The sequence below is a fragment of the Salmo salar genome, chromosome 06 (assembly GCF_965601325.2).
Source record: "Salmo salar chromosome 06, fSalSal1, whole genome shotgun sequence".
In the NCBI taxonomy this organism is placed as follows: Eukaryota; Metazoa; Chordata; class Actinopteri; order Salmoniformes; family Salmonidae; genus Salmo; species Salmo salar.
In genome coordinates, this window is record NC_138296.1 from 311,618 (window position 1) to 335,784 (window position 24,167).

At 42.8% G+C, this 24,167-nt stretch overlaps 1 protein-coding gene across 6 annotated transcripts in view; it reads right to left on the bottom strand.

Annotated features, from left to right (window-relative positions):
• LOC106602073 (caskin-1) overlaps nucleotides 1-24,167 on the bottom strand; it is a 187,763-nt gene that overhangs the window by 44,489 nt on the left and 119,107 nt on the right. For all 6 annotated transcript variants that reach the window (XM_082976196.1, XM_082976195.1, XM_082976199.1 and 3 more), the window contains one exon: nucleotides 23,287-23,695. In XM_082976196.1, coding sequence (XP_082832322.1) covers nucleotides 23,287-23,695 — 409 coding nt within the window. The remainder of the gene's footprint in view (nucleotides 1-23,286; nucleotides 23,696-24,167) is intronic.

Genomic DNA, 24,167 nt, shown 5'->3' on the forward strand with positions numbered 1-24,167 from the left:
TCTGGTCTGGAACTAGATCCCCTACATACTGGTCTGAAACTAGATCCCCTACAAACTGGTCTGAAACTAGATCCCCCTACATACTGGTCTGAAACTAGATCCCCCTACATACTGGTCTGAAACTAGATCCCCTACATACTGGTCTGAAACTAGATCCCCTACATACTGGTCTGAAACTAGATCCCCTACATACTGGTCTGAAACTAGATCCCCTACATACTGGTCTGGAACTAGATCCCCCTACATACTGGTCTGAAACTAGATCCCCTACATACTGGTCTGAAACTAGATCCCCTACATACTGGTCTGAAACTAGATCCCCTACATACTGGTCTGAAACTAGATCCCCTACATACTGGTATTAAACTAGATCCCCTACATACTGGTCTGAAACTAGATCCCCTACATACTGGTCTGAAACTAGATCCCCCTACATACTGGTCTGAAACTAGATCCCCCTACATACTGGTCTGGAACTAGATCCCGCTACATACTGGTCTGAAACTAGATCCCCCTACATACTGGTCTGAAACTAGATCCCTCTACATACTGGTCTAACACTAGATCCTTTACATACTGGTCTGAAACTAGATCCCTCTACATACTGGTCTGAAACTAGATCCCCTCTACATACTGGTCTGGAACTAGATCCCTCTACATACTGGTCTGAAACTAGACCCCACTACATACTGGTCTGAAACTAGATCCCCTACATACTGGTCTGAAACTAGATCCCCTACACTCTGGTCTGGAACTAGATCCCCTACATACTGGTCTGAAACTAGATCCCCTACATACTGGTCTGAAACTAGATCCCCCTACATACTGGTCTGAAACTAGATCCCCTACATACTGGTCTGAAACTAGATCCCCTACATACTGGTCTGAAACTAGATCCCCTACATACTGGTCTGAAACTAGATCCCCTACATACTGGTCTGAAACTAGATCCCCTACATACTGGTCTGGAACTAGATCCCCCTACATACTGGTTTGGAACTAGATCCCCTACATACTGGTCTGAAACTAGATCCCCTACATACTGGTCTGAAACTAGATCCCCTACATACTGGTCTGAAACTAGATCCCCCTACATACTGGTCTGAAACTAGATCCCCCTACATACTGGTCTGAAACTAGATCCCCCTACATACTGGTCTGAAACTAGATCCCCTACATACTGGTCTGAAACTAGATCCCCTACATACTGGTCTGAAACTAGATCCCCCTACATACTGGTCTGAAACTAGATCCCTCTACATACTGGTCTGAAACTAGATCCCCCTACATACTGGTCTGGAACTAGATCCCCCTACATACTGGTCTGAAACTAGATCCCCCTACATACTGGTCTGGAACTAGATCCCCTTACATACTGGTCTGAAACTAGATCCCCCTACATACTGGTCTGAAACTAGATCCCTCTACATACTGGTCTAACACTAGATCCCCTACATACTGGTCTGAAACTAGATCCCTCTACATACTGGTCTGAAACTAGATCCCCTCTACATACTGGTCTGGAACTAGATCCCTCTACATACTGGTCTGAAACTAGATCCCCCTACATACTGGTCTGAAACTAGATCCCCTACATACTGGTCTGAAACTAGATCCCCTACACTCTGGTCTGAAACTAGATCCCCCTACATACTGGTCTGACACCAGACCCCCTACATACTGGTCTGAAACTAGATCCCCTACATACTGGTCTGGAACTAGATCCCCTACATACTGGTCTGAAACTAGATCCCCCTACATACTGGTCTGACACCAGACCCCCTACATACTGGTCTGGAACTAGATCCCCTACATACTGGTCTGAAACTAGATCCCTCTACATACTGGTCTGAAACTAGATCCCCTACACTCTGGTCTGAAACTAGATCCCTCTACATACTGGTCTGAAACTAGATCCCCTACACTCTGGTCTGGAACTAGATCCCCTACATACTGGTCTGGAACTAGATCCCCTACATACTGGTCTGAAACTAGATCCCCTACATACTGGTCTGAAACTAGATCCCCCTACATACTGGTCTGAAACTAGATCCCCCTACATACTGGTCTGGAACTAGATCCCCCTACATACTGGTCTGAAACTAGATCCCCCTACATACTGGTCTGAAACTAGATCCCTCTACATACTGGTCTAACACTAGATCCTTTACATACTGGTCTGAAACTAGATCCCCCTACATACTGGTCTGGAACTAGATCCCTCTACATACTGGTCTGAAACTAGATCCCCCTACATACTGGTCTGAAACTAGATCCCCTACACACTGGTCTGAAACTAGATCCCCTACATACTGGTCTGGAACTAGATCCCCTACATACTGGTCTGGAACTAGATCCCCCTAGATACTGGTCTGGAACTAGATCCCCTACATACTGGTCTGAAACTAGATCCCCCTACATACTGGTCTGAAACTAGATCCCTCTACATACTGGTCTAACACTAGATCCTTTACATACTGGTCTGAAACTAGATCCCTCTACATACTGGTCTGAAACTAGATCCCCTCTACATACTGGTCTGGAACTAGATCCCTCTACATACTGGTCTGAAACTAGACCCCACTACATACTGGTCTGAAACTAGATCCCCTACATACTGGTCTGAAACTAGATCCCTCTACATACTGGTCTGAAACTAGATCCCCTACTCTCTGGTCTGAAACTAGATCCCTCTACATACTGGTCTGAAACTAGATCCCCTACACTCTGGTCTGGAACTAGATCCCCTACATACTGGTCTGAAACTAGATCCCCTACATACTGGTCTGGAACTAGATCCCCCTACATACTGGTCTGAAACTAGATCCCCCTACATACTGGTCTGAAACTAGATCCCTCTACATACTGGTCTAACACTAGATCCTTTACATACTGGTCTGAAACTAGATCCCTCTACATACTGGTCTGAAACTAGATCCCCTCTACATACTGGTCTGGAACTAGATCCCTCTACATACTGGTCTGAAACTAGATCCCCCTACATACTGGTCTGAAACTAGATCCCCTACATACTGGTCTGAAACTAGATCCCCTACACTCTGGTCTGGAACTAGATCCCCTACATACTGGTCTGAAACTAGATCCCCTACAAACTGGTCTGAAACTAGATCCCCCTACATACTGGTCTGAAACTAGATCCCCCTACATACTGGTCTGAAACTAGATCCCCTACATACTGGTCTGAAACTAGATCCCCTACATACTGGTCTGAAACTAGATCCCCTACATACTGGTCTGAAACTAGATCCCCTACATACTGGTCTGGAACTAGATCCCCCTACATACTGGTCTGAAACTAGATCCCCTACATACTGGTCTGAAACTAGATCCCCTACATACTGGTCTGAAACTAGATCCCCTACATACTGGTCTGAAACTAGATCCCCTACATACTGGTATTAAACTAGATCCCCTACATACTGGTCTGAAACTAGATCCCCTACATACTGGTCTGAAACTAGATCCCCCTACATACTGGTCTGAAACTAGATCCCCCTACATACTGGTCTGGAACTAGATCCCGCTACATACTGGTCTGAAACTAGATCCCCCTACATACTGGTCTGAAACTAGATCCCTCTACATACTGGTCTAACACTAGATCCTTTACATACTGGTCTGAAACTAGATCCCTCTACATACTGGTCTGATACTAGATCCCCTCTACATACTGGTCTGGAACTAGATCCCTCTACATACTGGTCTGAAACTAGACCCCACTACATACTGGTCTGAAACTAGATCCCCTACATACTGGTCTGAAACTAGATCCCCTACACTCTGGTCTGGAACTAGATCCCCTACATACTGGTCTGAAACTAGATCCCCTACATACTGGTCTGAAACTAGATCCCCCTACATACTGGTCTGAAACTAGATCCCCTACATACTGGTCTGAAACTAGATCCCCTACATACTGGTCTGAAACTAGATCCCCTACATACTGGTCTGAAACTAGATCCCCTACATACTGGTCTGAAACTAGATCCCCTACATACTGGTCTGAAACTAGATCCCCTACATACTGGTCTGAAACTAGATCCCCCTACATACTGGTCTGAAACTAGATCCCCCTACATACTGGTCTGAAACTAGATCCCCCTACATACTGGTCTGGAACTAGATCCCCCTACATACTGGTCTGGAACTAGATCCCCCTACATACTGGTCTGGAACTAGATCCCCCTACATACTGGTCTGAAACTAGATCCCCCTACATACTGGTCTGAAACTAGATCCCCCTACATACTAGTCTGAAACTAGATCCCCCTAAATACTGGTCTGAAACTAGATCCCCCTACATACTGGTCTGGAACTAGATCCCCCTACATACTGGTCTGAAACTAGATCCCCCTACATACTGGTCTGAAACTAGATCCCCTACATACTGGTCTGAAACTAGATCCCCTACATACTGGTCTGAAACTAGATCCCCTACATACTGGTCTGAAACTAGATCCCCTACATACTGGTCTGGAACTAGATCCCCCTACATACTGGTCTGGAACTAGATCCCCCTACATACTGGTCTGGAACTAGATCCCCCTACATACTGGTCTGAAACTAGATCCCCCTACATACTGGTCTGAAACTAGATCCCCCTACATACTGGTCTGAAACTAGATCCCCCTACATACTGGTCTGGAACTAGATCCCCCTACATACTGGTCTGAAACTAGATCCCCCTACATACTGGTCTGAAACTAGATCCCCCTACATACTGGTCTGAAACTAGATCCCCCTACATACTGGTCTGAAACTAGATCCCCTACATACTGGTCTGAAACTAGATCCCCCTACATACTGGTCTGAAACTAGATCCCCCTACATACTGGTCTGAAACTAGATCCCCCTACATACTGGTCTGGAACTAGATCCCCTACATACTGGTCTGAAACTAGATCCCTCTACATACTGGTCTGACACTAGATCCCCCTACATACTGGTCTGAAACTAGATCCCCTACATACTGGTCTGAAACTAGATCCCCCTACATACTGGTCTGAAACTAGATCCCCTACATACTGGTCTGAAACTAGATCCCCCTACATACTGGTCTGAAACTAGATCCCCTACATACTGGTGTGAAACTAGATCCCCCTACATACTGGTCTGAAACTAGATCCCCTACATACTGGTCTGAAACTAGATCCCCCTACATACTGGTCTGAAACTAGATCCCCCTACATACTGGTCTGAAACTAGATCCCTCTACATACTGGTCTAACACTAGATCCCCTACATACTGGTCTGAAACTAGATCCCCCTACATACTGGTGTGAAACTAGATCCCTCTACATACTGGTCTAACACTAGATCCCCTACATACTGGTCTGAAACTAGATCCCCCTACATACTGGTCTGAAACTAGATCCCCTACATACTGGTCTGAAACTAGATCCCCCTACATACTGGTCTGAAACTAGATCCCCCTACATACTGGTCTGAAACTAGATCCCCTACATACTGGTCTGAAACTAGATCCCTCTACATACTGGTCTAACACTAGATCCCCTACATACTGGTCTGAAACTAGATCCCCCTACATACTGGTGTGAAACTAGATCCCTCTACATACTGGTCTAACACTAGATCCCCTACATACTGGTCTGAAACTAGATCCCCCTACATACTGGTCTGAAACTAGATCCCCTACATACTGGTCTGAAACTAGATCCCCCTACATACTGGTCTGAAACTAGATCCCCTACATACTGGTCTGAAACTAGATCCCTCTACATACTGGTCTAACACTAGATCCCCTACATACTGGTCTGAAACTAGATCCCCCTACATACTGGTCTGAAACTAGATCCCCTACATACTGGTCTGAAACTAGATCCCCCTACATACTGGTCTGAAACTAGATCCCCCTACATACTGGTCTGGAACTAGATCCCGCTACATACTGTTCTGAAACTAGATCCCCCTACATACTGGTCTGAAACTAGATCCCTCTACATACTGGTCTAACACTAGATCCTTTACATACTGGTCTGAAACTAGATCCCTCTACATACTGGTCTGAAACTAGATCCCCTCTACATACTGGTCTGGAACTAGATCCCTCTACATACTGGTCTGAAACTAGACCCCACTACATACTGGTCTGAAACTAGATCCCCTACATACTGGTCTGAAACTAGATCCCTCTACATACTGGTCTGAAACTAGATCCCCTACTCTCTGGTCTGAAACTAGATCCCTCTACATACTGGTCTGAAACTAGATCCCCTACACTCTGGTCTGGAACTAGATCCCCTACATACTGGTCTGAAACTAGATCCCCTACATACTGGTCTGGAACTAGATCCCCCTACATACTGGTCTGAAACTAGATCCCCCTACATACTGGTCTGAAACTAGATCCCTCTACATACTGGTCTAACACTAGATCCTTTACATACTGGTCTGAAACTAGATCCCTCTACATACTGGTCTGAAACTAGATCCCCTCTACATACTGGTCTGGAACTAGATCCCTCTACATACTGGTCTGAAACTAGATCCCCCTACATACTGGTCTGAAACTAGATCCCCTACATACTGGTCTGAAACTAGATCCCCTACACTCTGGTCTGGAACTAGATCCCCTACATACTGGTCTGAAACTAGATCCCCTACAAACTGGTCTGAAACTAGATCCCCCTACATACTGGTCTGAAACTAGATCCCCCTACATACTGGTCTGAAACTAGATCCCCTACATACTGGTCTGAAACTAGATCCCCTACATACTGGTCTGAAACTAGATCCCCTACATACTGGTCTGAAACTAGATCCCCTACATACTGGTCTGGAACTAGATCCCCCTACATACTGGTCTGAAACTAGATCCCCTACATACTGGTCTGAAACTAGATCCCCTACATACTGGTCTGAAACTAGATCCCCTACATACTGGTCTGAAACTAGATCCCCTACATACTGGTATTAAACTAGATCCCCTACATACTGGTCTGAAACTAGATCCCCTACATACTGGTCTGAAACTAGATCCCCCTACATACTGGTCTGAAACTAGATCCCCCTACATACTGGTCTGGAACTAGATCCCGCTACATACTGGTCTGAAACTAGATCCCCCTACATACTGGTCTGAAACTAGATCCCTCTACATACTGGTCTAACACTAGATCCTTTACATACTGGTCTGAAACTAGATCCCTCTACATACTGGTCTGAAACTAGATCCCCTCTACATACTGGTCTGGAACTAGATCCCTCTACATACTGGTCTGAAACTAGACCCCACTACATACTGGTCTGAAACTAGATCCCCTACATACTGGTCTGAAACTAGATCCCCTACACTCTGGTCTGGAACTAGATCCCCTACATACTGGTCTGAAACTAGATCCCCTACATACTGGTCTGAAACTAGATCCCCCTACATACTGGTCTGAAACTAGATCCCCTACATACTGGTCTGAAACTAGATCCCCTACATACTGGTCTGAAACTAGATCCCCTACATACTGGTCTGAAACTAGATCCCCTACATACTGGTCTGGAACTAGATCCCCCTACATACTGGTTTGGAACTAGATCCCCTACATACTGGTCTGAAACTAGATCCCCTACATACTGGTCTGAAACTAGATCCCCTACATACTGGTCTGAAACTAGATCCCCCTACATACTGGTCTGAAACTAGATCCCCCTACATACTGGTCTGAAACTAGATCCCCCTACATACTGGTCTGAAACTAGATCCCCTACATACTGGTCTGAAACTAGATCCCCTACATACTGGTCTGAAACTAGATCCCCCTACATACTGGTCTGAAACTAGATCCCTCTACATACTGGTCTGAAACTAGATCCCCCTACATACTGGTCTGGAACTAGATCCCCCTACATACTGGTCTGAAACTAGATCCCCCTACATACTGGTCTGGAACTAGATCCCCTTACATACTGGTCTGAAACTAGATCCCCCTACATACTGGTCTGAAACTAGATCCCTCTACATACTGGTCTAACACTAGATCCCCTACATACTGGTCTGAAACTAGATCCCTCTACATACTGGTCTGAAACTAGATCCCCTCTACATACTGGTCTGGAACTAGATCCCTCTACATACTGGTCTGAAACTAGATCCCCCTACATACTGGTCTGAAACTAGATCCCCTACATACTGGTCTGAAACTAGATCCCCTACACTCTGGTCTGAAACTAGATCCCCCTACATACTGGTCTGACACCAGACCCCCTACATACTGGTCTGAAACTAGATCCCCTACATACTGGTCTGGAACTAGATCCCCTACATACTGGTCTGAAACTAGATCCCCCTACATACTGGTCTGACACCAGACCCCCTACATACTGGTCTGAAACTAGATCCCCCTACATACTGGTCTGGAACTAGATCCCCCTACATACTGGTCTGAACCTAGATCCCCCTACATACTGGTCTGAAACTAGATCCCCTACATACTGGTCTGAAACTAGATCCCCTACATACTGGTCTGAAACTAGATCCCCCTACATACTGGTCTGGAACTAGATCCCCCTACATACTGGTCTGAAACTAGATCCCCCTACATACTGGTCTGGAACTAGATCCCCTACATACTGGTCTGGAACTAGATCCCCTACATACTGGTCTGACACCAGACCCCCTACATACTGGTCTGAAACTAGATCCCCCTACATACTGGTCTGAAACTAGATCCCCCTACATACTGGTCTGGAACTAGATCCCCCTAAATACTGGTCTGGAACTAGATCCCCTACATACTGGTCTGAAACTAGATCCCCCTACATACTGGTCTGAAACTAGATCCCCTACATACTGGTCTGTAACTAGATCCCCCTACATACTGGTCTGAAACTAGATCCCCTACATACTGGTCTGAAACTAGATCCCCTACATACTGGTCTGAAACTAGATCCCCTTCATACTGGTCTGAAACTAGATCCCTCTACATACTGGTCTGTAACTAGATCCCCGTACAATACTGGTCTGAAACTAGATCCCCCTACATACTGGTCTGGAACTAGATCCCTCTACATACTGGTCTGAAACTAGATCCCCTACATACTGGTCTGAAACTAGATCCCCTTCATACTGGTCTGAAACTAGATCCCCGTACAATACTGGTCTGAAACTAGATCCCCCTACATACTGGTCTGGAACTAGATCCCTCTACATACTGGTCTGAAACTAGATCCCCTACATACTGGTCTGAAACTAGATCCCCTACACACTGGTCTGAAACTAGATCCCCTACATACTGGTCTGGAACTAGATCCCCTACATACTGGTCTGGAACTAGATCCCCCTAGATACTGGTCTGGAACTAGATCCCCTACATACTGGTCTGAAACTAGATCCCCCTACATACTGGTCTGGAACTAGATCCCCCTACATACTGGTCTGGAACTAGATCCCCTACATACTGGTCTGGAACTAGATCCCCTACATACTGGTCTGAAACTAGATCCCTCTACATACTGGTCTGAAACTAGATCCCCTACACTCTGGTCTGAAACTAGATCCCTCTACATACTGGTCTGAAACTAGATCCCCTACACTCTGGTCTGGAACTAGATCCCCTACATACTGGTCTGGAACTAGATCCCCTACATACTGGTCTGAAACTAGATCCCCTACATACTGGTCTGAAACTAGATCCCCCTACATACTGGTCTGAAACTAGATCCCCCTACATACTGGTCTGGAACTAGATCCCCCTACATACTGGTCTGAAACTAGATCCCCCTACATACTGGTCTGAAACTAGATCCCTCTACATACTGGTCTAACACTAGATCCTTTACATACTGGTCTGAAACTAGATCCCCCTACATACTGGTCTGGAACTAGATCCCTCTACATACTGGTCTGAAACTAGATCCCCCTACATACTGGTCTGAAACTAGATCCCCTACACACTGGTCTGAAACTAGATCCCCTACATACTGGTCTGGAACTAGATCCCCTACATACTGGTCTGGAACTAGATCCCCCTAGATACTGGTCTGGAACTAGATCCCCTACATACTGGTCTGAAACTAGATCCCCCTACATACTGGTCTGGAACTAGATCCCCCTACATACTGGTCTGGAACTAGATCCCCTACATACTGGTCTGGAACTAGATCCCCTACATACTGGTCTGAAACTAGATCCCTCTACATACTGGTCTGAAACTAGATCCCCTACTCTCTGGTCTGAAACTAGATCCCTCTACATACTGGTCTGAAACTAGATCCCCTACACTCTGGTCTGGAACTAGATCCCCTACATACTGGTCTGAAACTAGATCCCCTACATACTGGTCTGGAACTAGATCCCCCTACATACTGGTCTGAAACTAGATCCCCCTACATACTGGTCTGAAACTAGATCCCTCTACATACTGGTCTAACACTAGATCCTTTACATACTGGTCTGAAACTAGATCCCTCTACATACTGGTCTGAAACTAGATCCCCTCTACATACTGGTCTGGAACTAGATCCCTCTACATACTGGTCTGAAACTAGATCCCCCTACATACTGGTCTGAAACTAGATCCCCTACATACTGGTCTGAAACTAGATCCCCTACACTCTGGTCTGGAACTAGATCCCCTACATACTGGTCTGAAACTAGATCCCCTACAAACTGGTCTGAAACTAGATCCCCCTACATACTGGTCTGAAACTAGATCCCCCTACATACTGGTCTGAAACTAGATCCCCTACATACTGGTCTGAAACTAGATCCCCTACATACTGGTCTGAAACTAGATCCCCTACATACTGGTCTGAAACTAGATCCCCTACATACTGGTCTGGAACTAGATCCCCCTACATACTGGTCTGAAACTAGATCCCCTACATACTGGTCTGAAACTAGATCCCCTACATACTGGTCTGAAACTAGATCCCCTACATACTGGTCTGAAACTAGATCCCCTACATACTGGTATTAAACTAGATCCCCTACTTACTGGTCTGAAACTAGATCCCCTACATACTGGTCTGAAACTAGATCCCCCTACATACTGGTCTGAAACTAGATCCCCCTACATACTGGTCTGGAACTAGATCCCGCTACATACTGGTCTGAAACTAGATCCCCCTACATACTGGTCTGAAACTAGATCCCTCTACATACTGGTCTAACACTAGATCCTTTACATACTGGTCTGAAACTAGATCCCTCTACATACTGGTCTGAAACTAGATCCCCTCTACATACTGGTCTGGAACTAGATCCCTCTACATACTGGTCTGAAACTAGACCCCACTACGAACTGGTCTGAAACTAGATCCCCTACATACTGGTCTGAAACTAGATCCCCTACACTCTGGTCTGGAACTAGATCCCCTACATACTGGTCTGAAACTAGATCCCCTACATACTGGTCTGAAACTAGATCCCCCTACATACTGGTCTGAAACTAGATCCCCTACATACTGGTCTGAAACTAGATCCCCTACATACTGGTCTGAAACTAGATCCCCTACATACTGGTCTGAAACTAGATCCCCTACATACTGGTCTGAAACTAGATCCCCTACATACTGGTCTGGAACTAGATCCCCCTACATACTGGTTTGGAACTAGATCCCCTACATACTGGTCTGAAACTAGATCCCCTACATACTGGTCTGAAACTAGATCCCCTACATACTGGTCTGAAACTAGATCCCCCTACATACTGGTCTGAAACTAGATCCCCCTACATACTGGTCTGAAACTAGATCCCCCTACATACTGGTCTGAAACTAGATCCCCTACATACTGGTCTGAAACTAGATCCCCTACATACTGGTCTGAAACTAGATCCCCCTACATACTGGTCTGAAACTAGATCCCCCTACATACTGGTCTGAAACTAGATCCCCCTACATACTGGTCTGGAACTAGATCCCCCTACATACTGGTCTGAAACTAGATCCCCCTACATACTGGTCTGGAACTAGATCCCCTTACATACTGGTCTGAAACTAGATCCCCCTACATACTGGTCTGAAACTAGATCCCTCTACATACTGGTCTAACACTAGATCCCCTACATACTGGTCTGAAACTAGATCCCTCTACATACTGGTCTGAAACTAGATCCCCTCTACATACTGGTCTGGAACTAGATCCCTCTACATACTGGTCTGAAACTAGATCCCCCTACATACTGGTCTGAAACTAGATCCCCTACATACTGGTCTGAAACTAGATCCCCTACACTCTGGTCTGAAACTAGATCCCCCTACATACTGGTCTGACACCAGACCCCCTACATACTGGTCTGAAACTAGATCCCCTACATACTGGTCTGGAACTAGATCCCCTACATACTGGTCTGAAACTAGATCCCCCTACATACTGGTCTGACACCAGACCCCCTACATACTGGTCTGAAACTAGATCCCCCTACATACTGGTCTGGAACTAGATCCCCCTACATACTGGTCTGAACCTAGATCCCCCTACATACTGGTCTGAAACTAGATCCCCTACATACTGGTCTGAAACTAGATCCCCTACATACTGGTCTGAAACTAGATCCCCCTACATACTGGTCTGGAACTAGATCCCCCTACATACTGGTCTGAAACTAGATCCCCCTACATACTGGTCTGGAACTAGATCCCCTACATACTGGTCTGGAACTAGATCCCCTACATACTGGTCTGACACCAGACCCCCTACATACTGGTCTGAAACTAGATCCCCCTACATACTGGTCTGAAACTAGATCCCCCTACATACTGGTCTGGAACTAGATCCCCCTAAATACTGGTCTGGAACTAGATCCCCTACATACTGGTCTGAAACTAGATCCCCCTACATACTGGTCTGAAACTAGATCCCCTACATACTGGTCTGTAACTAGATCCCCCTACATACTGGTCTGAAACTAGATCCCCTACATACTGGTCTGAAACTAGATCCCCTACATACTGGTCTGAAACTAGATCCCCTTCATACTGGTCTGAAACTAGATCCCTCTACATACTGGTCTGTAACTAGATCCCCGTACAATACTGGTCTGAAACTAGATCCCCCTACATACTGGTCTGGAACTAGATCCCTCTACATACTGGTCTGAAACTAGATCCCCTACATACTGGTCTGAAACTAGATCCCCTTCATACTGGTCTGAAACTAGATCCCCGTACAATACTGGTCTGAAACTAGATCCCCCTACATACTGGTCTGGAACTAGATCCCTCTACATACTGGTCTGAAACTAGATCCCCTACATACTGGTCTGAAACTAGATCCCCTACACACTGGTCTGAAACTAGATCCCCTACATACTGGTCTGGAACTAGATCCCCTACATACTGGTCTGGAACTAGATCCCCCTAGATACTGGTCTGGAACTAGATCCCCTACATACTGGTCTGAAACTAGATCCCCCTACATACTGGTCTGGAACTAGATCCCCCTACATACTGGTCTGGAACTAGATCCCCTACATACTGGTCTGGAACTAGATCCCCTACATACTGGTCTGAAACTAGATCCCTCTACATACTGGTCTGAAACTAGATCCCCTACACTCTGGTCTGAAACTAGATCCCTCTACATACTGGTCTGAAACTAGATCCCCTACACTCTGGTCTGGAACTAGATCCCCTACATACTGGTCTGGAACTAGATCCCCTACATACTGGTCTGAAACTAGATCCCCCTACATACTGGTCTGAAACTAGATCCCCCTACATACTGGTCTGGAACTAGATCCCCCTACATACTGGTCTGAAACTAGATCCCCCTACATACTGGTCTGAAACTAGATCCCTCTACATACTGGTCTAACACTAGATCCTTTACATACTGGTCTGAAACTAGATCCCCCTACATACTGGTCTGGAACTAGATCCCTCTACATACTGGTCTGAAACTAGATCCCCCTACATACTGGTCTGAAACTAGATCCCCTACACACTGGTCTGAAACTAGATCCCCTACATACTGGTCTGGAACTAGATCCCCTACATACTGGTCTGGAACTAGATCCCCCTAGATACTGGTCTGGAACTAGATCCCCTACATACTGGTCTGAAACTAGATCCCCTACATACTGGTCTGGAACTAGATCCCCCTACATACTGGTCTGGAACTAGATCCCCTACATACTGGTCTGGAACTAGATCCCCTACATACTGGTCTGAAACTAGATCCCTCTACATACTGGTCTGAAACTAGATCCCCTACTCTCTGGTCTGAAACTAGATCCCTCTACATACTGGTCTGAAACTAGATCCCCTACACTCTGGTCTGGAACTAGATCCCCTACATACTGGTCTGAAACTAGATCCCCTACATACTGGTCTGGAACTAGATCCCCCTACATACTGGTCTGAAACTAGATCCCCCTACATACTGGTCTGAAACTAGATCCCTCTACATACTGGTCTAACACTAGATCCTTTACATACTGGTCTGAAACTAGATCCCTCTACATACTGGTCTGAAACTAGATCCCCTCTACATACTGGTCTGGAACTAGATCCCTCTACATACTGGTCTGAAACTAGATCCCCCTACATACTGGTCTGAAACTAGATCCCCTACATACTGGTCTGAAACTAGATCCCCTACACTCTGGTCTGGAACTAGATCCCCTACATACTGGTCTGAAACTAGATCCCCTACAAACTGGTCTGAAACTAGATCCCCCTACATACTGGTCTGAAACTAGATCCCCCTACATACTGGTCTGAAACTAGATCCCTCTACATACTGGTCTAACACTAGATCCTTTACATACTGGTCTGAAACTAGATCCCTCTACATACTGGTCTGAAACTAGATCCCCTCTACATACTGGTCTGGAACTAGATCCCTCTACATACTGGTCTGAAACTAGATCCCCCTACATACTGGTCTGAAACTAGATCCCCTACATACTGGTCTGAAACTAGATCCCCTACACTCTGGTCTGGAACTAGATCCCCTACATACTGGTCTGAAACTAGATCCCCTACAAACTGGTCTGAAACTAGATCCCCCTACATACTGGTCTGAAACTAGATCCCCCTACATACTGGTCTGAAACTAGATCCCCTACATACTGGTCTGAAACTAGATCCCCTACATACTGGTCTGAAACTAGATCCCCTACATACTGGTCTGAAACTAGATCCCCTACATACTGGTCTGGAACTAGATCCCCCTACATACTGGTCTGAAACTAGATCCCCTACATACTGGTCTGAAACTAGATCCCCTACATACTGGTCTGAAACTAGATCCCCTACATACTGGTCTGAAACTAGATCCCCTACATACTGGTCTGAAACTAGATCCCCCTACATACTGGTCTGAAACTAGATCCCCCTACATACTGGTCTGAAACTAGATCCCCCTACATACTGGTCTGAAACTAGATCCCCTACATACTGGTCTGAAACTAGATCCCCTACATACTGGTCTGAAACTAGATCCCCCTACATACTGGTCTGAAACTAGATCCCCCTACATACTGGTCTGAAACTAGATCCCCTACATACTGGTCTGAAACTAGATCCCCTACATACTGGTCTGGAACTAGATCCCCCTACATACTGGTCTGGAACTAGATCCCCCTACATACTGGTCTGGAACTAGATCCCCCTACATACTGGTCTGAAACTAGATCCCCCTACATACTGGTCTGAAACTAGATCCCCCTACATACTGGTCTGAAACTAGATCCCCCTACATACTGGTCTGGAACTAGATCCCCCTACATACTGGTCTGAAACTAGATCCCCCTACATACTGGTCTGAAACTAGATCCCCCTACATACTGGTCTGAAACTAGATCCCCTACATACTGGTCTGAAACTAGATCCCCTACATACTGGTCTGAAACTAGATCCCCCTACATACTGGTCTGAAACTAGATCCCCCTACATACTGGTCTGAAACTAGATCCCCCTATATACTGGTCTGGAACTAGATCCCCTACATACTGGTCTGAAACTAGATCCCTCTACATACTGGTCTGACACTAGATCCCCCTACATACTGGTCTGAAACTAGATCCCCTACATACTGGTCTGAAACTAGATCCCCCTACATACTGGTCTGAAACTAGATCCCCTACATACTGGTCTGAAACTAGATCCCCCTACATACTGGTCTGAAACTAGATCCCCTACATACTGGTGTGAAACTAGATCCCCCTACATACTGGTCTGAAACTAGATCCCCTACATACTGGTCTGAAACTAGATCCCCCTACATACTGGTCTGAAACTAGATCCCCCTACATACTGGTCTGAAACTAGATCCCTCTACATACTGGTCTAACACTAGATCCCCTACATACTGGTCTGAAACTAGATCCCCCTACATACTGGTGTGAAACTAGATCCCTCTACATACTGGTCTAACACTAGATCCCCTACATACTGGTCTGAAACTAGATCCCCCTACATACTGGTCTGAAACTAGATCCCCTACATACTGGTCTGAAACTAGATCCCCCTACATACTGGTCTGAAACTAGATCCCCCTACATACTGGTCTGAAACTAGATCCCCTACATACTGGTCTGAAACTAGATCCCTCTACATACTGGTCTAACACTAGATCCCCTACATACTGGTCTGAAACTAGATCCCCCTACATACTGGTGTGAAACTAGATCCCTCTACATACTGGTCTAACACTAGATCCCCTACATACTGGTCTGAAACTAGATCCCCCTACATACTGGTCTGAAACTAGATCCCCTACATACTGGTCTGAAACTAGATCCCCCTACATACTGGTCTGAAACTAGATCCCCTACATACTGGTCTGAAACTAGATCCCTCTACATACTGGTCTAACACTAGATCCCCTACATACTGGTCTGAAACTAGATCCCCTACATACTGGTCTGAAACTAGATCCCCCTACATACTGGTCTGGAACTAGATCCCCTACATACTGGTCTGAAACTAGATCCCCTACATACTGGTCTGGAACTAGATCCCCCTACATACTGGTCTGAAACTAGAATTTAAAAAATGTTGGGGGAGGTTCTCTTCTGCACTGTTCAACCAATCCAGTAAATTTGGAGGAGGAGTTTTAAGATGGAGTGTTTCCTTGTTAACGTCCAAAAGAGGAAGTAGCGTCACAGACCCTCTTCCCGTTTCCCCTGAAAACCAGAACATCCGAGTTGTTGTTGTTGTTGACAGAGGCTAATTCTATAGCAAGAAGCAGAGCCATCTATCAAGAGAGTTTGGCTACGTTCTTAGAACGGACGCCATGTTTAAAACCCTTTTATTCTAGAACATGATGTGATGTAACAATACCAGAGGTCCTCTGACACTTCCCCTATGACATGACCTGCTGTAAACAAACAACAACAGAGCAGCGAATTTAACAGACGTTTTCACTGATTAGCATTGGGGATAATGTGTATCTAATATTGATTAGCATTGGGGATAATGTGTATCTAATATTGATTAGCATTGGGGATAATGTCTCTCCAATATTGATTAGCATTGGGGATAATGTGTATCTAATATTGATTAGCATTGGGGATAATGTATCTCCAATATTGATTAGCATTGGGGATAATGTATATCCAATATTGATTAGCATTGGGGATAATGTATATTCAATATTGATTAGCATCGGGGATAATGTATATCCAATATTGATTAGCATTGGGGATAATGTATATTCAATATTGATTAGCATTGGGGATAATGTGTATCTAATATTGATCAGCATTGGGGATAATGTCTCTCCAATATTGATTAGCATTGGGGATAATGTATATCCAATATTGATTAGCATTGGGGATAATGTATATTCAATATTGATTAGCATCGGGGATAATGTATATCCAATATTGATTAGCATTGGGGATAATGTATATTCAATATTGATTAGCATCGGGGATAATGTGTATCCAATATTGATTAGCATTGGGGATAATGTATATCCAATATTGATTAGCATTGGGGATAATGTGTATCTAATATTGATTAGCATTGGGGATAATGTGTATCCAATATTGATTAGCATTGGGGATAATGTGTATTCAATATTGATTAGCATTGGGGATAATGTGTATTCAATATTGATTAGCATTGTGGATATTGTTTATACGATATTGATTAGCATTGGGGATAATGTGTATTCAATATTGATTAGCATTGGGGATAATGTGTATTCAATATTGATTAGCATTGGGGATAATGTGTATTCAATATTGATTAGCATTGTGGATATTGTTTATACGATATTGATTAGCATTGGGGATAATGTGTATCTAATATTGATTAGCATTGGGGATAATGTGTATTCAATATTGATTAGCATTGGGGATAATGTGTCTCCAATATTGATTAGCATTGGGGATAATGTCTATCTAATATTGGTTAGCATTGGGGATAATGTGTATCTAATATTGATTAGCATTGGGGATAATGTGTATCCAATATTGATTAGCATTGGGGATAATGTGTATTCAATATTGATTAGCATTGGGGATAATGTGTATTCAATATTGATTAGCATTGTGGATATTGTTTATACGATATTGATTAGCATTGGGGATAATGTGTATTCAATATTGATTAGCATTGGGGATAATGTGTATTCAATATTGATTAGCATTGGGGATAATGTGTATTCAATATTGATTAGCATTGTGGATATTGTTTATACGATATTGATTAGCATTGGGGATAATGTGTATCTAATATTGATTAGCATTGGGGATAATGTGTATTCAATATTGATTAGCATTGGGGATAATGTGTCTCCAATATTGATTAGCATTGGGGATAATGTCTATCTAATATTGGTTAGCATGGGGATAATGTGTATCCAATATTGATTAGCATTGGGGATAATGTGTATCTAATATTGATTAGCATTGGGGATCATGTGTATCCAATATTGATTAGCATTGTGGATAATGTGTATCCAATATTGATTAGCATTGGGGATAATGTGTCGCAAATATTGATTAGCATTGGGGATAATGTGTATTCAATATTGATTAGCATTGGGGATAATGTGTATTCAATATTGATTAGCATTGGGGATAATGTGTCTCCAATATTGATTAGCATTGGGGATAATGTCTATCTAATATTGGTTAGCATGGGGATAATGTGTATCCAATATTGATTAGCATTGGGGATAATGTGTATCTAATATTGATTAGCATTGGGGATAATGTGTCTCCAATATTGATTAGCATTGGGGATAATGTATATTCAATATTGATTAGCATCGGGGATAATGTATATCCAATATTGATTAGCATTGGGGATAATGTATATCCAATATTGATTAGCATTGGGGATAATGTATATTCAATATTGATTAGCATCGGGGATAATGTATATCCAATATTGATTAGCATTGGGGATAATGTATATTCAATATTGATTAGCATCGGGGATAATGTGTATCCAATATTGATTAGCATTGGGGATAATGTATATCCAATATTGATTAGCATTGGGGATAATGTGTATCTAATATTGATTAGCATTGGGGATAATGTGTATCCAATATTGATTAGCATTGGGGATAATGTGTATTCAATATTGATTAGCATTGGGGATAATGTGTATTCAATATTGATTAGCATTGTGGATATTGTTTATACGATATTGATTAGCATTGGGGATAATGTGTATTCAATATTGATTAGCATTGGGGATAATGTGTATTCAATATTGATTAGCATTGGGGATAATGTGTATTCAATATTGATTAGCATTGTGGATATTGTTTATACGATATTGATTAGCATTGGGGATAATGTGTATCTAATATTGATTAGCATTGGGGATAATGTGTATTCAATATTGATTAGCATTGGGGATAATGTGTCTCCAATATTGATTAGCATTGGGGATAATGTCTATCTAATATTGGTTAGCATTGGGGATAATGTGTATCTAATATTGATTAGCATTGGGGATAATGTGTATCCAATATTGATTAGCATTGGGGATAATGTGTATTCAATATTGATTAGCATTGGGGATAATGTGTATTCAATATTGATTAGCATTGTGGATATTGTTTATACGATATTGATTAGCATTGGGGATAATGTGTATTCAATATTGATTAGCATTGGGGATAATGTGTATTCAATATTGATTAGCATTGGGGATAATGTGTATTCAATATTGATTAGCATTGTGGATATTGTTTATACGATATTGATTAGCATTGGGGATAATGTGTATCTAATATTGATTAGCATTGGGGATAATGTGTATTCAATATTGATTAGCATTGGGGATAATGTGTCTCCAATATTGATTAGCATTGGGGATAATGTCTATCTAATATTGGTTAGCATGGGGATAATGTGTATCCAATATTGATTAGCATTGGGGATAATGTGTATCTAATATTGATTAGCATTGGGGATCATGTGTATCCAATATTGATTAGCATTGTGGATAATGTGTATCCAATATTGATTAGCATTGGGGATAATGTGTCGCAAATATTGATTAGCATTGGGGATAATGTGTATTCAATATTGATTAGCATTGGGGATAATGTGTATTCAATATTGATTAGCATTGGGGATAATGTGTCTCCAATATTGATTAGCATTGGGGATAATGTCTATCTAATATTGGTTAGCATGGGGATAATGTGTATCCAATATTGATTAGCATTGGGGATAATGTGTATCTAATATTGATTAGCATTGGGGATAATGTGTCTCCAATATTGATTAGCATTGGGGATAATGTGTATCTAATATTGATTAGCATTGGGGATAATGTGTATCTAATAATGATCAGCATTGGGGATAATGTGTATCTAATATTGATTAGCATTGGGGATAATGTGTATTCAATTTTGATTAGCATTGGGGATAATGTGTATTCAATATTGATTAGCATTGGGGATAATGTGTATTCAATATTGATTAGCATTGTGGATATTGTTTATACGATATTGATTAGCATTGGGGATAATGTGTATCTAATATTGATTAGCATTGGGGATAATGTGTATTCAATATTGATTAGCATTGGGGATAATGTGTCTCCAATATTGATTAGCATTGGGGATAATGTCTATCTAATATTGGTTAGCATTGGGGATAATGTGTATCTAATATTGATTAGCATTGGGGATAATGTGTATCCAATATTGATTAGCATTGGGGATAATGTGTATTCAATATTGATTAGCATTGGGGATAATGTGTATTCAATATTGATTAGCATTGTGGATATTGTTTATACGATATTGATTAGCATTGGGGATAATGTGTATTCAATATTGATTAGCATTGGGGATAATGTGTATTCAATATTGATTAGCATTGGGGATAATGTGTATTCAATATTGATTAGCATTGTGGATATTGTTTATACGATATTGATTAGCATTGGGGATAATGTGTATCTAATATTGATTAGCATTGGGGATAATGTGTATTCAATATTGATTAGCATTGGGGATAATGTGTCTCCAATATTGATTAGCATTGGGGATAATGTCTATCTAATATTGGTTAGCATGGGGATAATGTGTATCCAATATTGATTAGCATTGGGGATAATGTGTATCTAATATTGATTAGCATTGGGGATCATGTGTATCCAATATTGATTAGCATTGTGGATAATGTGTATCCAATATTGATTAGCATTGGGGATAATGTGTCGCAAATATTGATTAGCATTGGGGATAATGTGTATTCAATATTGATTAGCATTGGGGATAATGTGTATTCAATATTGATTAGCATTGGGGATAATGTGTCTCCAATATTGATTAGCATTGGGGATAATGTCTATCTAATATTGGTTAGCATGGGGATAATGTGTATCCAATATTGATTAGCATTGGGGATAATGTGTATCTAATATTGATTAGCATTGGGGATAATGTGTCTCCAATATTGATTAGCATTGGGGATAATGTGTATCTAATATTGATTAGCATTGGGGATAATGTGTATCTAATAATGATCAGCATTGGGGATAATGTGTATCTAATATTGATTAGCATTGGGGATAATGTGTCTCCAATATTGATTAGCATTGGGGATAATGTATATCCAATATTGATTAGCATTGGGGATAATGTATATCTAATATTGATTAGCATTGGGGATAATGTGTATCTAATATTGATTAGCATTGGTGATAATGTCTCTCCAATATTGATTAGCATTGGGGATAATGTGTATCTAATATTGATTAGCATTGGGGATAATGTGTATCTAATATTGATTAGCATTGGGGATAATGTCTCTCCAATATTGATTAGCTTTGGGGATAATGTGTATCTAATATTGATTAGCATTGGGGATAATGTGTATCTAATATTGATCAGTATTGTTGATAATGTGTATCTAATATTGATTAGCATTGGGGATAATGTATATTCAATATTGATCAGCATTGGGGATAATGTGTATCTAATATTGATTAGCATTGGGGATAATATATATCCAATATTGATCAGCATTGGGGATAATGTGTCTCCAATATTGATTAGCATTGGATAATGTATATTCAATATTGATCAGCATTGTGGATAATGTGTATCTAATATTGATTAGCATTGGGGATAATGTGTATTCAATATTGATTAGCATTGGGGATAATGTGTATCTAATATTGATCAGCATTGGGGATAATGTGTATCTAATATTGATTAGCATTGGGGATAATGTGTATCTAATATTGATCAGCATTGGGGATAATGTGTATCTAATATTGATTAGCATTGGGGATAATGTGTATCTAATATTGATTAGCATTGGGGATAATGTGTATCCAATACTGATCAGCATTGAGGATAATGTGTATCTAATATTGATCAGCATTGGGGATAATGTATATCCAATATTGATTAGCATTGGGGATAACGTATATCTAATATTGATTAGCATTGGGGATAATGTATATCTAATATTGATTAGCATTGGGGATAATGTATATCTAATATTGATTAGCATTGGGGAAAATGTATATCCAATACTGATCAGCATTGAGGATAATGTGTATTCAATATTGATCAGCATTGGGGATAATGTATATCCAATATTGATCAGCATTGGGGATAATGTATATCCAATATTGATTAGCATTGGGGATAATGTATATCTAATATTGATTAGCATTGGGGATAATGTATATCTAATATTGATTAGCATTGTGGATAATGTATATCCAATATCGATTAGCATTGTGGATAATGTATATTCAATATTTATATTTGTGTGTGTGTGTGTGTGTGTGTGTGTGTGTGTGTGTGTGTGTGTGTGTGTGTGTGTGTGTGTGTGTGTGTGTATGTGTGTGTGCGCAGTAACTCACTCCTGTTCCTCTCGTATCTTGTCCTCGACAGCCTTTAAGGCAGCAGCCAATGACGCGCTCGTCTCCTCCAGCTTCTGATGCACAGACTCCGCCTCTGACATCACCACGCTGACCGGCGCCGCCGTCCCCATGTCCACGGACACGCCCCCGATGGAGGAGCGGGGCGGTTTGATAGGTGGAGGGGTTGGGGTGAGGGGGGTGTGGGGACTCTGGGGGGTGAGGGGGGTGTGGGGACTCTGGGCGGGTGGGGTGGGGGGTTTGGCTGTAGGGTTGGGGGAGGAGGAAGAGGAGGAGGAGGAGGGGGGCGAGGTGGGTGTGGTTATAGAGTGGAGGTGTTTGGTTGGTTTAGGGGCTGTGGGGGGAGGAGCCGGTTTGGGGGAGACTGGGGGAGGAATCTTCTTTGTTTCAACTGGAGAGAGAAAGGAAGGAGAGGGAGGGAGGGAGGGAGGGAGAGAGAGGAAGGAGGGAGGGAGAGAGAGAGGGAGTTAGGGAGAGAGAGAGAGGGAGAGAGAGAGTGGGAGAGAGAGAGTGGAAGGAGCGAGAGGGAGGGAGGGAGGGAGGGAGGGAGAGAGAGAGAGGAAGGAGCGAGAGAGAGAAAGGAGCGAGAGAGAGGGAGAGAAAGAGAGAGAGAGGAAGAGGAATGAGCGAGAGAGAGAAAGGAGCGAGAGAGAGGGAGAGAAAGAGAGAGAGAGGAAGGAAGGAGCGAGAGAGAGGGAGGGAGGGAGAGAGAGAGAGAGAGGAAGGAGCGAGAGAGAGGGAGGGAGGGAGAGAGAGAGAGAGAGAGAGGAAGGAGCGAGACAGAGGGAGAGAGAGGGAGGGAGGGAGGGAGGGAGAGAGAGAGGGAGATTAGCCGACAGACAGACAGACCTATAGGTGAGAAC